Source organism: Portunus trituberculatus, chromosome 50 (genome assembly GCF_017591435.1).
Source record: "Portunus trituberculatus isolate SZX2019 chromosome 50, ASM1759143v1, whole genome shotgun sequence".
NCBI classification, from domain to species: domain Eukaryota; kingdom Metazoa; phylum Arthropoda; class Malacostraca; order Decapoda; family Portunidae; genus Portunus; species Portunus trituberculatus.
Window position 1 is genome coordinate 1,962,501 of NC_059304.1, and position 12,500 is coordinate 1,975,000.

General features: G+C 45.8%; 1 protein-coding gene across 3 annotated transcripts in view; it reads left to right on the forward strand.

Annotated features, from left to right (window-relative positions):
- The window catches only part of LOC123499544 (neuroglobin-like), a 267,612-nt gene that overhangs the window by 122,499 nt on the left and 132,613 nt on the right, over nt 1-12,500 (forward strand). Inside the window, exon 1 of one of the 3 annotated variants that reach the window (XM_045247647.1) lies at nt 8,744-9,410. The exons of the other annotated variants lie outside the window; for them this stretch is intronic. Within the exon in view, the coding sequence (XP_045103582.1) occupies nt 9,214-9,410 (197 nt within the window). The 5' untranslated portion in view covers nt 8,744-9,213. Of the gene's footprint in view, nt 1-8,743; nt 9,411-12,500 lie in introns of those variants that run through there. 3 annotated transcript variants of the gene reach the window in all.

Genomic DNA, 12,500 nt, shown 5'->3' on the forward strand with positions numbered 1-12,500 from the left:
CTTTATCTTGCCTGTGTGTGTGTGTGTGTGTGTGTGTGTGTGTGTGTGTGTGTGTGTGTGTGTGTGTGTGTGTGTGTGTGTCTTTGAATTACGTGGATGGATCAGGTCTTGTACTGTACCCTGCGTCTCTTCCTCCTCTCTAACAAACATACAGTAAAAGTCAATTCATTTACTGATGGGAATAATTAATGGGGATAAGTGGGCGTGTTTTGTAAAGGGTCTAAATGTTTCTTCCAACTTCCCCCTTGCTGTCTTGTACTATTGTGTAGGTTGTGATGGTGGTGGTGGTGGTGGTGGTGGTGGTGGTGGTGGGGATGATAGTAATAGTAGTAGTGGTGAGTTCAGGTATCTTTCTTGGACCTTCACCTTATTTCCTCATGTCTATAGGTAGTGATGATAGTGATGGTGATAGTAATGGGGACGATTTAAAAAGCAAGAGTGTGGAATAGTTTTCTTTCCCGGATTTTTAACGTTTGGGGAAAAATAATGTTCAGGATGAGAATTGAAGCGAGTGATGGAACCGAAACAGAGGGATGGTGATAGGGTGACAGAGAGAGCCAGGGTGAAGGGAAGACAGAAGTGGGTGACAGGAAAGCCAGGATGCAAGGGAGACAGAAGTGGGTGACAGGGAGAGCCAGGGTGCAGGGAAGACAGAAATGGTTGACAGGGAGAGCCATAGAACAGTAGAGCAGAAGCGGGTGACAGGGAGAGCCAGGGTGCAGGGGAGACAGAAGTGGGTGACAAGGAGAACCAGAGTGCAGGGAAGACAGAAGTGGGTGACAGGGAGAGCCAGGGTGCAGGGGTGACAGAAGTGGGTGACAGGGAGATCGAGGGTGCAGGGGTGACAGAAGTGGGTGACAGGGAGAGCCAGGGTGCAGAGGGGTGTAGGAGTGATAAAGGACGCAGGGAACGCTACCTCTTTCATGAAAATAAAAATAAAAAATATATATAAAAAAATTGCAGTAAGCTGGGATTAAACTCGTAATCTGAGTTTAGGGCGCTAACCGGGTACTGTGCCAGAGAGAGAGAGAGAGAGAGAGACACCACCACAACAGTATCTTCTAAATATTCTGTTCAATTCCCATAACAAATAATATGTAGGTTTGGTTATGTTTTATCATTCATCTTTGACATATTTTCAATTTCTTCTTGGTTCGAGGGGAGAGAAAAGAGGAAAAGATCGCTCAGGAATAAAATCTGAATACGAAAATCTATAGAGTTTATTTTCGTTTATTTATTTCTTCCATTTTATTCATCTACTATATTTTGCTTTCGTGTTGGATATCGTGAATAATTTCCTGGGTCTCTCTCTCTCTCTCTCTCTCTCTCTCTACGGAATCCTACATAATCATATCACCTTCCCTTATCTTCCCTTCCTTCTTCTCGCCTCAGTTATTCACCCGACTCTCTTCACTCTCCCTTCTCAAGCTATACGTCTCCTCATACTCTCTCTCTCTCTCTCTCTCTCTCTCTCTCTCTCTCTCTCTCTCTCTCTCTCTATCGCTTCTTCGTGGCTGGTTTTTTTTATTGCATTCTTTCCATTTATTTCCTCCCTTTTCTCTGTTGGTGTTTCCTGGCTCAGTGTTATCTCTCTCTCTCTCTCTCTCTCTCTCTCTCTCTCTCTCTCTCTCTCTCTCTCTCTCTCTCTCTCTCTCTGTCTTTTTCTTTGTTTTTGTAGTATTAGTATTAGAATTAGAATTAGTATTAGTATCAGCAGTAGTAACAGTACCACCACCACCACCACCACCACCACCACCACCACCACCACCACCAGTGATATTAGAAGCCACGCCACTGATAACAATAGAGTGAGGCGTCCTTCATATTCCCCCCAGTCCATCAGAGTTGCTTGAAGGGGACCCGGGGTACAATTAGCCTGTGTTTACTTTGGCCGGACAGGTATGGTGGGGCGCTCGAGGTGACGGGTGATGAGGAGGTGAGAGAGAGAGAGAGAGAGAGAGAGAGAGAGAGAGAGAGAGAGAGAGAGAGGGAGGGAGAGGGAGAAGGATATGGAGAGCAGTGTTCAATATTTCCGTGTATAGTTTTTGATATCGAGCTCTGAACGTGTTTATGTTCCTCTTCCTCTTCGTCTTTCTCCTCCTCCTCCTTCTCTTCCTCCTCGTCCTCCTTCTCCTCCTCCTCCTCGTCCTCCTTCTCCTCCTCCTCCTCCTCCTCGTCCTTCTCCTCCTCCTCCTCCTCCTCCTCCTCGTCCTTCTCTCCTCCTCCTCCTCCTTCCTCCTCCTCCTCCTTCTCCTCCTCCTCCTCCTCCTCCTCCTCCTCCTCCTCCCTTCTCCTCTCCTCCTCCTCCTCCTCCTCCTCCTCCTCCTCCTCCTCCTCCTCCTCCTCCTCCTCTTCTTTCTCCTCCAACTCTTTATCGTCTCTTCTTCATCTATTTCTTCCTCCAATTTGTCCATTTCTTTTCACCTATTTATCTCTCCTTCTCCTCCTCCTCCTCCTCCTCCTCCTCCTCCTCCGCCTCTTGTGGCCATTAATCAGGGTGCTGTAAGACAGGTGAAAAGGTCTTAACGAAGAGAGAGAGAGAGAGAGAGAGAGAGAGAGAGAGAGAGAGAGAGAGAGAGAGAGAGAGAGAGAGAGAGAATAAAAATGGAAAACAAAAGCAGGGAAGAGAAAAAGAAAAAGAAAAACAGAAAGGAAAAGAGGAGCAATGTATAAGATGGTTACAGTCTGTGTGTGTGTGTGTGTGTGTGTGTGTGTGTGTGTGTGTGTGTGTGTGTGTGTGTGTGTGTGTGTGTGTAATTCACCTCGGTCGTCTGCTGGTCACCCAATCAGTCTTCCCATTACGGAGCGAGCTCAGAGCTCATAGACCGATCTTCGGGTAGAACTGAGACCACAACACACTCCTCACACCGGGAAAGCGAGGCCACAACCCCTCGAGTTACATCCCGTACCTATTTACTGCTAGGTGAACAGGGGCCACACGTTAAGAGGCTTGCCCATTTACCTCGCCGCACCGGGACTCGAACCCGGCCCTCTCAATTGTGAGTTGAGCGTGCTAACCACTACACTACGCGGTGTGTGTGTGTGTGTGTGTGTGTGTGTGTGTGTGTGTGTGTGTGTGTGTGTGTGTGTGATTCACCACCACGGTCGTCTGGTAGTCACCCAGCCAGCCTTTCCCATTACGGAGCGAGCTCAGAGCTCATAGATCGATCTTCGGGTAGAACTGAGACCACAACACACTCCACACACCGGGAAAGCGAGGCCACAACCCCTCGAGTTATATCCCGCACCTATTTACTGCTAGGTGAACAGAGGCTATACATTAAAAGGCTTGCCCATTTGCCTCGCCGCTTTCCGGGATTCGAACCAGGACCCTCTCGGTTGTGAGCCGAGCGTGCTAACCAATACACTAAATGGTGTGTGTGTAATTCACCTCCTCCTCCTCCTCGGTCGCCTGCTGGTCACCCAGCCAGTCTTCCCCATTAAGGAGCGAGGTCAGAGCTCATAGTTCAATCTTCGAGTAGGAATGAGACCACATCAACACACAACACACACCGGGAAAGCGAGACCACAACCCCTCGAGTTACATCCCGTACCTATTTACTGCTAGGTGAACAGGGGCCACACATTAAGAGCCTTGCCCATTTGCCTCGCCGCTTACCGGGACTCGAACCCTGCCCTCTCGATTATGAGTCGAGCGTGCTAACCACTACACTACGCGGTGTGTGTGTGTGTGTGTGTGTGTGTGTGTGTGTGTGTGTGTGTGTGTGTGTGTGTGTGTGGCTGGAACTGTTCTCAGACTCCAAGTGGTGTTTCCTGGCACACTTTGAGAGGTAGTAAAGGCGAGGGAAGTGTTAGTGCAAGTCTGTTCATTACGTGAGGCAGCGAGCAAGGAGGGGCGGGGCGAGGTGGGGCGGAGCAGGGTGGGTTTGGACAGGAGCAGAAGGAGCCAGGGATGTGAGAGAAGGAATTGGAATGAAGGCACAGTAGAATAGGGAAGGAAGTAGGACTTTCAACGCTTTGGTCTTTCACCACGACTATTTTCCAAGGCCACTGAGATAATTAACCGGATTCTAATGAGTGTTTTCCTTATTGATAATCCATAGATATCATTAACGTGTCACTAAAATCATTAAAACATCCTTAAAAAGTGTACCTTTACTATGAATATCTTCAAAAGCTATAAAGATGAATTGCCGGGTTCTGAAAGAGTACTATTCTAGTTAATATTGTAGAAATATCGCTAATTTGTTACTATAGCTATAAAAACACCCATAAAAACCCTCGTCACCTCCTCACCTATAGAGCCATTTGAATGCAGTTCAAGTACGACATAGACAGAAAGAAAAGCAAAAAGGATTGAAAGACCGCAAAGAAAGAAATAATAAAAAGAAGAGAGAATCAACATTAGAAAGAAAAGCAAAAGAAATTAAAAGAAAGAGAAGACACAGCCAACAGTAACAATAAAAGGGGAGAAAGATAAGAAAGATTGTAAGAATTTGTCAGTCGTGAAGTAAGCGACCAATTATTGGAAAGTGCAAATAACTCTACACACTGAGAAAATGAAAAAGAGAAAGAAACATCAAAAAGATTCTGGAGATTACAAAGGCGATGATGCGAAGACAGTAAGAAGGATAATAAAGATCCATGTTAGTTGTGTTAAGAGACACTTAAATAGTAAAGAAGAGAAGAATAAATGAGATTAGTTAAAGGTGGATGAGAGAGAGAGAGAGAGAGAGAGAGAGAGAGAGAGAGAGAGAGAGAGAGAGAGAGAGAGAGAGAGAGAGAGAGAGGAAATAAAAAGATAATTAAAAAAAGCAGCACGTTTTTCTCGCTACCACGAAAAGTTAAGAGAAGGAACGTATGTGCCTCGGAAATAAGAAAATAATGAAAATTGAAGGTTACATGAATGAGGCACTCCTTTATAGATGATTATGAAACTTTAAGGAATAAAGAGAAAAAAACTGTCTCTCACTTAAAGAAAAAAACGGAACACAAAAACGTATACTTAAAAAAAATAATGAACAGAAGAACACAAACATTCCTCTCATGAAATAAACATATAGATGAATAAACAGACAATTCAATAACAAAAAAAGAAAATCAGATACATCGAGGCGCATCAAACTGGGAAAAAAAAACTATAAAAAAAAAGCTCCATAAAGCACGGAAAGAGAGAGCACAGACTGTAACAAAAAGAGAAGAAAACGGATCACCTTGTCATGATAACCCGGGCAACGTGAAGGGACGAAAGAATGAAGATGACATACCAGAAAAGATTCACCCAGAGAGAGAGAGAGAGAGAGAGAGAGAGACTGGGGGACGACATAAGACCAGGAAGAGTAGCCTAGTAAATCATTGGGGTCAAGAAGAGAAGATTTTTCCCCCATTCGTTCACCCTCGACAGCGTTAAAGAGGCGTGTGACGGGGCTGGAGGAAGGCGGTGAGGTGTGTGTTGTGTGAAGTGACAGGGTCGTTGATTGGAGCATGACAGAGTGACAGAGATGTATTATGTAAGACAGGGATCGTTCGCTTGCTGGGGAGTCATGAAGGAAGGGGGAGGGCTTTGGTAGGGAGAGAAGGATGCTTAGGAAGAGGGAGGAGTGTAGTAGGACGAAGGCAAACAGAGAAGCATGGATGGGAAGGGAAGGAAAGGGAATAAAGCAGAAGAGAAAGATCGAAAAGGGTAAGATAAGAATACAGAAGAAACTGAAGGAGCAATGAAAGAGAAAATAAAGAGGGTAAACAAGGAAAGAGGGGAAAAAAGGTGTAGGAAGGATAAGAGCCGGGGAAATAAGAGAAAAAAAACTTTACGGAAGGGAAGAAAATAAAGAAACGGACAGGAAAGGAATAAAGAAGATTCGAAAGGAAATAAACTGTTAAAAAGAGGAAGAAGGGACAAGGAAACAGGAAGACATGTAATAAATACGTCACGGAAGGAAGTCACAGAGGTAGGGAAGTAACAAAGAGGACATTAGAGAAGACAAACATTAAAAGAAGAAAGAAAGACAAGGAAAGACCCAGGAAGGAAACAAAAGAAAAGACAAATTGATGTGCAGATAACAAAAAAAGTCAACAATAGGTAGTAATATCAATGTAAGGCGAGACAGTAGAGATGGTCGCTTCAGGTACCTCGATTTAATTACAGGTGGGTGATAAAGCATGCAATACAGAGAGAAAGGTGGCGAGGAGAATGTCATATAAAGTTAAGAAGCGGGTGGAGTTAATTAGAGGCGAATTAAGAGGAAACGTCAGGAAATTGTTGCCTCTCATCGTTTTAATTAGGATCAAGGGAAGGAAGCTTAATAATGGAGGAAAGATAAGTTAATGAAGGGAAGAACTGTATAAGTGTGTGTGTGTGTGTGTGTGTGTGTGTTGTGAAGGCATTCCAGGGATTTAAAAGGTTTATGAATGGATACAAGAAGTTCCAGAAGGGTTCCGAGAAATTCAAGAGGTTTTAGGTCAAGAAATCGTAATGGAAAGGAAAAGAAAAGTTGATAAAGGGAAGAACTGTATGAGTGCATGTTATGAAAGCATTCCAGGGATTTAAAAGGTTTCTAAATGTATACAAGAGGTTCCATAAGGGTTCCGAAAATTCAAGAGGCTTTAGGTGAAGAAATCTTAATAGAGAAGAAAAGATAAGTTAATGAAGGGAAGCACTTTATAAATGTGTTGTGAAGGCATTCCAGGGATTTAAAAGGTGTCTGAATGGATACTAGAGGCTCCATAGAGTTTCTGAGAGGTTTTAAAAGGATTGAGGTGAAAATGCTTAATAAAAGAAAAAGATAAGCTAATGAAGGGAATAACTGTATTAGTATGTGTTATGAAGATCTTTCAGGGATTTTTGAAAGTTTCTGAATAGATACGAGAGGCTTCATAGAGATTCTGAGAGGTTTAAGAGGCTTGAAGTGAAAGAAGCTTAATAAAGAAGAAAAAATAAGTTGACGAAGGAAAAACTGTATGAGTGTGTGTTGTGAAGGCATTTTAAGGATTTAAAAGTTTCTGAATGGCTACAAGAGATTCTATAGACATTCCCAGAGAATTAAGAGATTTGATAGGAAAGAAGCTTAATAAAGAGAGTGAGATAAGTTAATAAAGGATATAGTTACATAAGAAGTGATTGTAAAGACATTTCAAAGGATTTTAAAGGTTTCTGAAAGGATGCAAGAGGTTCTATAGCTGTTTTAAGGGGTAAGGATTATACTCAGGCGGAACAAAGGAACCGATTAAGGCAAGACAAAGGGTTGCTGAAGCCAAAGGGACAGGCTCACAAATAACAGGGAAAGAGTAGAAGGTGAAATGGGTCTGGCTACAAACTCTATATCAGCTGCTTCCTTCCTATTCCTCTCGGTTTTTTATGTTCCCTCTTTGGACTCCCACCTGCTTCCTCCTCCTCCTCCTCCTCCCTCCTCCTCCTCCTCCTCCTCCTCCTCCTCCTCCTCCTCCTCCTCCTCCTCCTCCTCTTCATCTTTTCTCTCCCGTCGCTCATCCTTCTTTGCCCCCTGGCGCCTCTGTAGAAATATACGAGTGCCTATTTCTCTCTCTCTCTCTCTCTCTCTCTCTCTCTCTCTCTCTCTCTCTCTCTCTCTCTCTCTCTCTCTGTCATAAAAAGGTCTGTCTGTCTGTCTGTCTGTCTCATAAAGGTAAGAAAGGTCTAATTCTTGTGTCATTGATCAGCCTGTCTCTCATAAAGATCATAAAGGCCGTTTCTGTCTTCCATAAAGGTCTGCCCGTCTCCCATAAAGGTTAAATACTCCCGTCAGTAACCACAGTCTGTCATACCATCGCTGTTATCACCTCTGTCCATGTCACCGCCATTACCGCCACTGTTTCCTGGATCAGTGTCTCCTCACCAGTGTTGCGTTAATATTTACCTGAGCGTCGGCACCGAAACCTTTAGTGCCACTCAAGAACCCTGGGCAGGACCTTGGCACCGTGCCGTGTTAGTGCCATTTGCTGCAGTCCTGGTGTGTGATGTGCCTCTCCTGTGTGTGTGTGAGCTAGGCGTGGCTGTGGCTAATTGTGGCGTCAGGTAATGATGTGGCGTAAGGTTGTGGCGTACGTGGTGTCAGCATGTGGCGTTTGTGACTTCAGTTTAAGGTGTATTTGGCGACAGGATTTATCTCAATATCACATCACGGCAAATGTTTGAGTTGGCAGAGTTAGCTGGGTGTGTATGTGGGGGGAAGAGGGTGAAATGGTGGAGGTGTGGGGGAGAGGGAAAGATGAGGGTCGCCACGCTTCCCCTCACTACCTCCCCCCAGTCCCCTTCTCTTCCCCGGTCAGTCAGGCATCAAGGCAGCGTCAAGTCCTCTCCGGTGGCGCCCTTGAAGCAGTGACGTCAGTGGCAGCGTGTCAGGCTCGAGAGTAAACAGTGGAACGGAAAAGTAGCAAACAGGACCTTGTGTTGGGGTCACCTGTATGTACCCTTGGGTATCTCTCTCTCTCTCTCTCTCTCTCTCTCTCTCTCTCTCTCTCTCTCTCTCTCTCTCTCTCTCTCGCGATCGATATCCTGACGCTGCTATTGGCTTATTCCACAATTCATGGTGATTTCGCACGCAGAATCATAGGAGTGAGTGTGTGTGTGTGTGTGTGTGTGTGTGTGTGTGTGTGTGTGTGTGTGTGTGTGTGTGTGTGTGTGTGTGTGTGTGTGTGTGTGTGTGTGTGTGTGTGTGTGTTTGTGTGTGTGTGTGTGCGTGTGTGTGCATTATGTGCGCGCGTGCGTGGACGTGGAGGCGGGCGTGTGGGCGGCGTGAGGGTTGGGTTCTTCAGTAGTCCCGGAATGGTGTTTAGAGCGCATGGGGGGCGCCTCTCCCCTGCCGCCGCTGTCGCCGTCACCGCCACTGCCTCGCTCCAGTTTGGTACAGACCCCCGTGACCGCTGGACCCGCCCTCGTTCTCCCTCTCTCTTTCACTCTCTCTCTCTGTAGCTCACCTGAGACTCTCCCTCCCGCTGCCGTACACCGCCGCCCGCGCCCCACAAGTGTTCGCACCACGACACTCTTCCGTTCTCAATGATATGGAAGTGTGAGAGAAAACGGGATTCGGACGCTTAGAGGAACGAAGTGCAAGTTTCCGAGGGAGTGAGAACGAGACAGAGCGCGAAAAATGCACACTTGCGGAGCGGCGAGGAGGTGCAACTGCTACTTCTGCTGCTGAGGCGGGCGAGCGTGGGCGTGGGTGCAGGCGTGGGGACCCCTGTAGCTCATGAGAAGGTGTCGAAGGCTGGTGGACCCTGGCAGAGCGGCTGAGGGCCATGGGGTGCAAACTGGCGCGGGCACTGGCGAGGGAGCAGCCTGGGCCGGTGGCTGACAATGACCTGCCTGACCCGCCTCCGCCAGCACCCCTCGACCCCCGCATCCCCCTCACCGCCAGGCAGAAGTTCAGCATGGTCAAGTCCTGGAAAGGGATCAGCCGCGCCCTCGAGCCTACCGGAGTCTACATGTTTCTCCAGTAAGTGTGAAGGCGGCGTTGAGGAAGTGCTGTGTTTCATATGCATTGGGTATGAGTGGAGGGTGGGGCGTGCAGGAGTGAGTGAGGATAGAGGATAAGGTGGGTGGAGTGTAGCGTAGAGGGTAAGTAAAGTGGATGAACGTGGATGGAGGGGTGGGAAGGGAAAAGCGTTGAGGAGAATGTTTGAGGAACCACGGGACACGAAGGGAATGCAGATGGAATAAAGGAGAAAGAAAGAGAGCAAAAAAAAATCTTGGAGGAGAGAAAGGAGGGACAAACAGAGAAAATAACGAAAAGACCAGGGATTTAGTAGCTATTTCGGGACCAGGGGATAAAGGGAGGTACTTTTAAAGCGATCGTGAGGGGTCTTTCCTTTCCACATCCCTGCTCCTCTTAGCCACGCGACCCCACACCGCAGCCCTTCTCCCCTACCTTCTCCTCCCCACACAACAATCCCTCCCCCCCCCCCGCAGCCCCACACCGCAGCCGGCGCAGGGGCGTGGCTGCGAACGAGGCTCTGTGAACTTGCTTGTGTTCCGCCTTTGGTTATGAAGAGTCGTTTGTCTGCTCGTGCAATCTTCATAAGGATGCAGACGTGGCGTGGCAGGTGTAACAATATGTGGCTTCGGGAGGGCGTCTGGATGCTTGGAACTCAACTGGAGGGACTGAAAAGTAGGGTTTTATGGGTTTCAAAGTAGGGAAGCGAGCGTAAAACTGAAGTAAGTCTCGTACCAGCACCCAAGTCGCCTTACCTGATGTCCTGCCCTCATAACCTTCGCTGGTATAAGACAGGTTGCAAATTTACGCTCACCTCTTTGTCAGATATTTCTTGTCTTAACCCTCATAACCTTCACTGATATCAGAGAAGCTACAATTTTACGCTTATTTTTTTTCTTATCTTTCTTTACTTTCAGGGATCAGTGAAGTGTGCCTTTTAGATCCTGTTACTATGGATTTGAATATCAAGGACGAGTATAATGTTATTCAAGAGACACAGAACTTTACTAATACTTTTTACGTTTCCTTGGTGTGTTGCGGGTTATTAGTGAGAAGAAAATTGTCGAGTATTTCCATCGTAACTCAATAATTAAAGTTGTGATGAGATACGATATTTGCCAATACACACTGAGCTTTAATATTTTATCCACTCGCCATTGGGAGCAGTGGGTTATTCTTGACGTGAAGAACAATGGTCATATTCAATCATATCTCAATATTTAAAGTTTGGTTGAGGAAAGATATTAGCGAGTAGACAATGAGTTTCAGCATTTTTTTCATTTGCCTTTACGTTTGTGGCTGTTTTTCTTCTCCAAAGCAAAGATGTTTATATGTTTTAATAGTAATTCAAAGAGATAACCATCACTATCACCATCACCACCATCATACTCATCCTCACATGCCTGACAATCACACACCTAGTAGGAAACCATCATCACCATCACAACCATCACCAGACTCATCCACAACCCTATTATTTACAAACCATAACAGGAAACCACCTTCATCAACATCCTCGTCACCACCATCGGATTCACCACACAGCCCTAACATTCACACATCTACAAGGAAACCATCATCATCACCATACTCACCCACACCCCTGACACCAACATAGCCAGTAGCCTTATCACGCTGCCACACTTATCGGCTGGTGCTGTGAATCTCAGTATCGACCAGGCCAGACAGGCAGAGTGGGCGGAAGAATTACCTGGTTGTCACCTGCCCGCCATGGCTATGAGATGCCGGACGGATTGGACACACGGGGGATAACACGTATGACATATAGGGAGGGATACATACATATAGAGAATAGCACAGATACATATGACCATATTCAGAAATGCTTTGTTCTTTCATTACGATGACTTTCAAAGGCCACAGAGATAATTAGCTGGATTCTCAAGGGCTTTTTCTGTTAATAATGTAGAAATCATATTTTCCATCACAGGGACCAAAAAAATATCCTTAAACTCGTGTCATTTCAACTTTGAGAGAAGTGGAGGATGCGGCGCAGAAATGGCTGAAAATACTGGCCATGGAAAGAATAACACGTTGATAAATAGGGAAGAGCTAACACATACTAACACACATCATTACAGGCTGCTAGATATACCCAACACCACCACCACCACCACCACCACCACCATCACCACCACCACCACCACCACCACCACCACCCACCACCACTACCACCACCACCATGAACCTTTTACTGCTACTGCTCTCTCACCTGTACCCTCTCACCTGTTCTGCTCAAATATGCAAAAGGGGAGGAGTGTGGAGGGTTTCAGTAGGAGTGTAATGTATGAGTCACGCTCCATCCCTCGCCCCCTCTCACGCTCCCACCTTCCCCCCCCCCCTTCCTCGCACTCTATACTTACTTGTCCCTCCTCATCATCATACACTCTCTCGTTTAGCACCTTATGACCACTCGCTCTTTCTTTTCGTCTTTTGTTTCATGTCTCATTGTAACGTTCTCAATATTTTGCTACTCTTTCCTCTCTATTTTCTCTCTCTCTCTCTCTCTCTCTCTCTCTCTCTCTCTCTCGTCTTTTGCTTTGTCTCACCGCATTTTTCTATCCCTCTCGCTGTTTTTTCTTCTTTCATTATCTTTATTTCATGTTGCGTTGTTATCTTCCTTTTCTGTTTGTCTATCTATCTGTGTGTCTCTATCTCTATCTCCTTTCTCCCTATATTATCTCCCTTTTTTCTTTCTCCTTGGTATATAATTTTTCATGACTGTTTCCTGCCCTCTTAACCCTTCTCTTCTTTTTTTCTTCCTTCTTTACTTCTTCACTTTTCTACCCTCCCTCTTTCCTTCTCTCCCTCCTTCCAACTTGAAATACATTAATTTCTCTCGCAGTAAATGGCTTATAATTTGCTTGTAGTGCTTCCTCCTCCTCCTCCTCCTCCTCCTCCTCCTCCTCCTCCTCTTGTCTCGCGCAATCTATTATAATCATTCCTATCATCATTTCAGCTCCTAATTGTTCTCTTTCTTTGTCTCTTTCTTTTTGTTGATTTTTATTTGTTGTTGTTGTTGCTGTTGTTGTTGCGTAAAATCAATCGTTGGCATGTTTTCTTTAATCATAT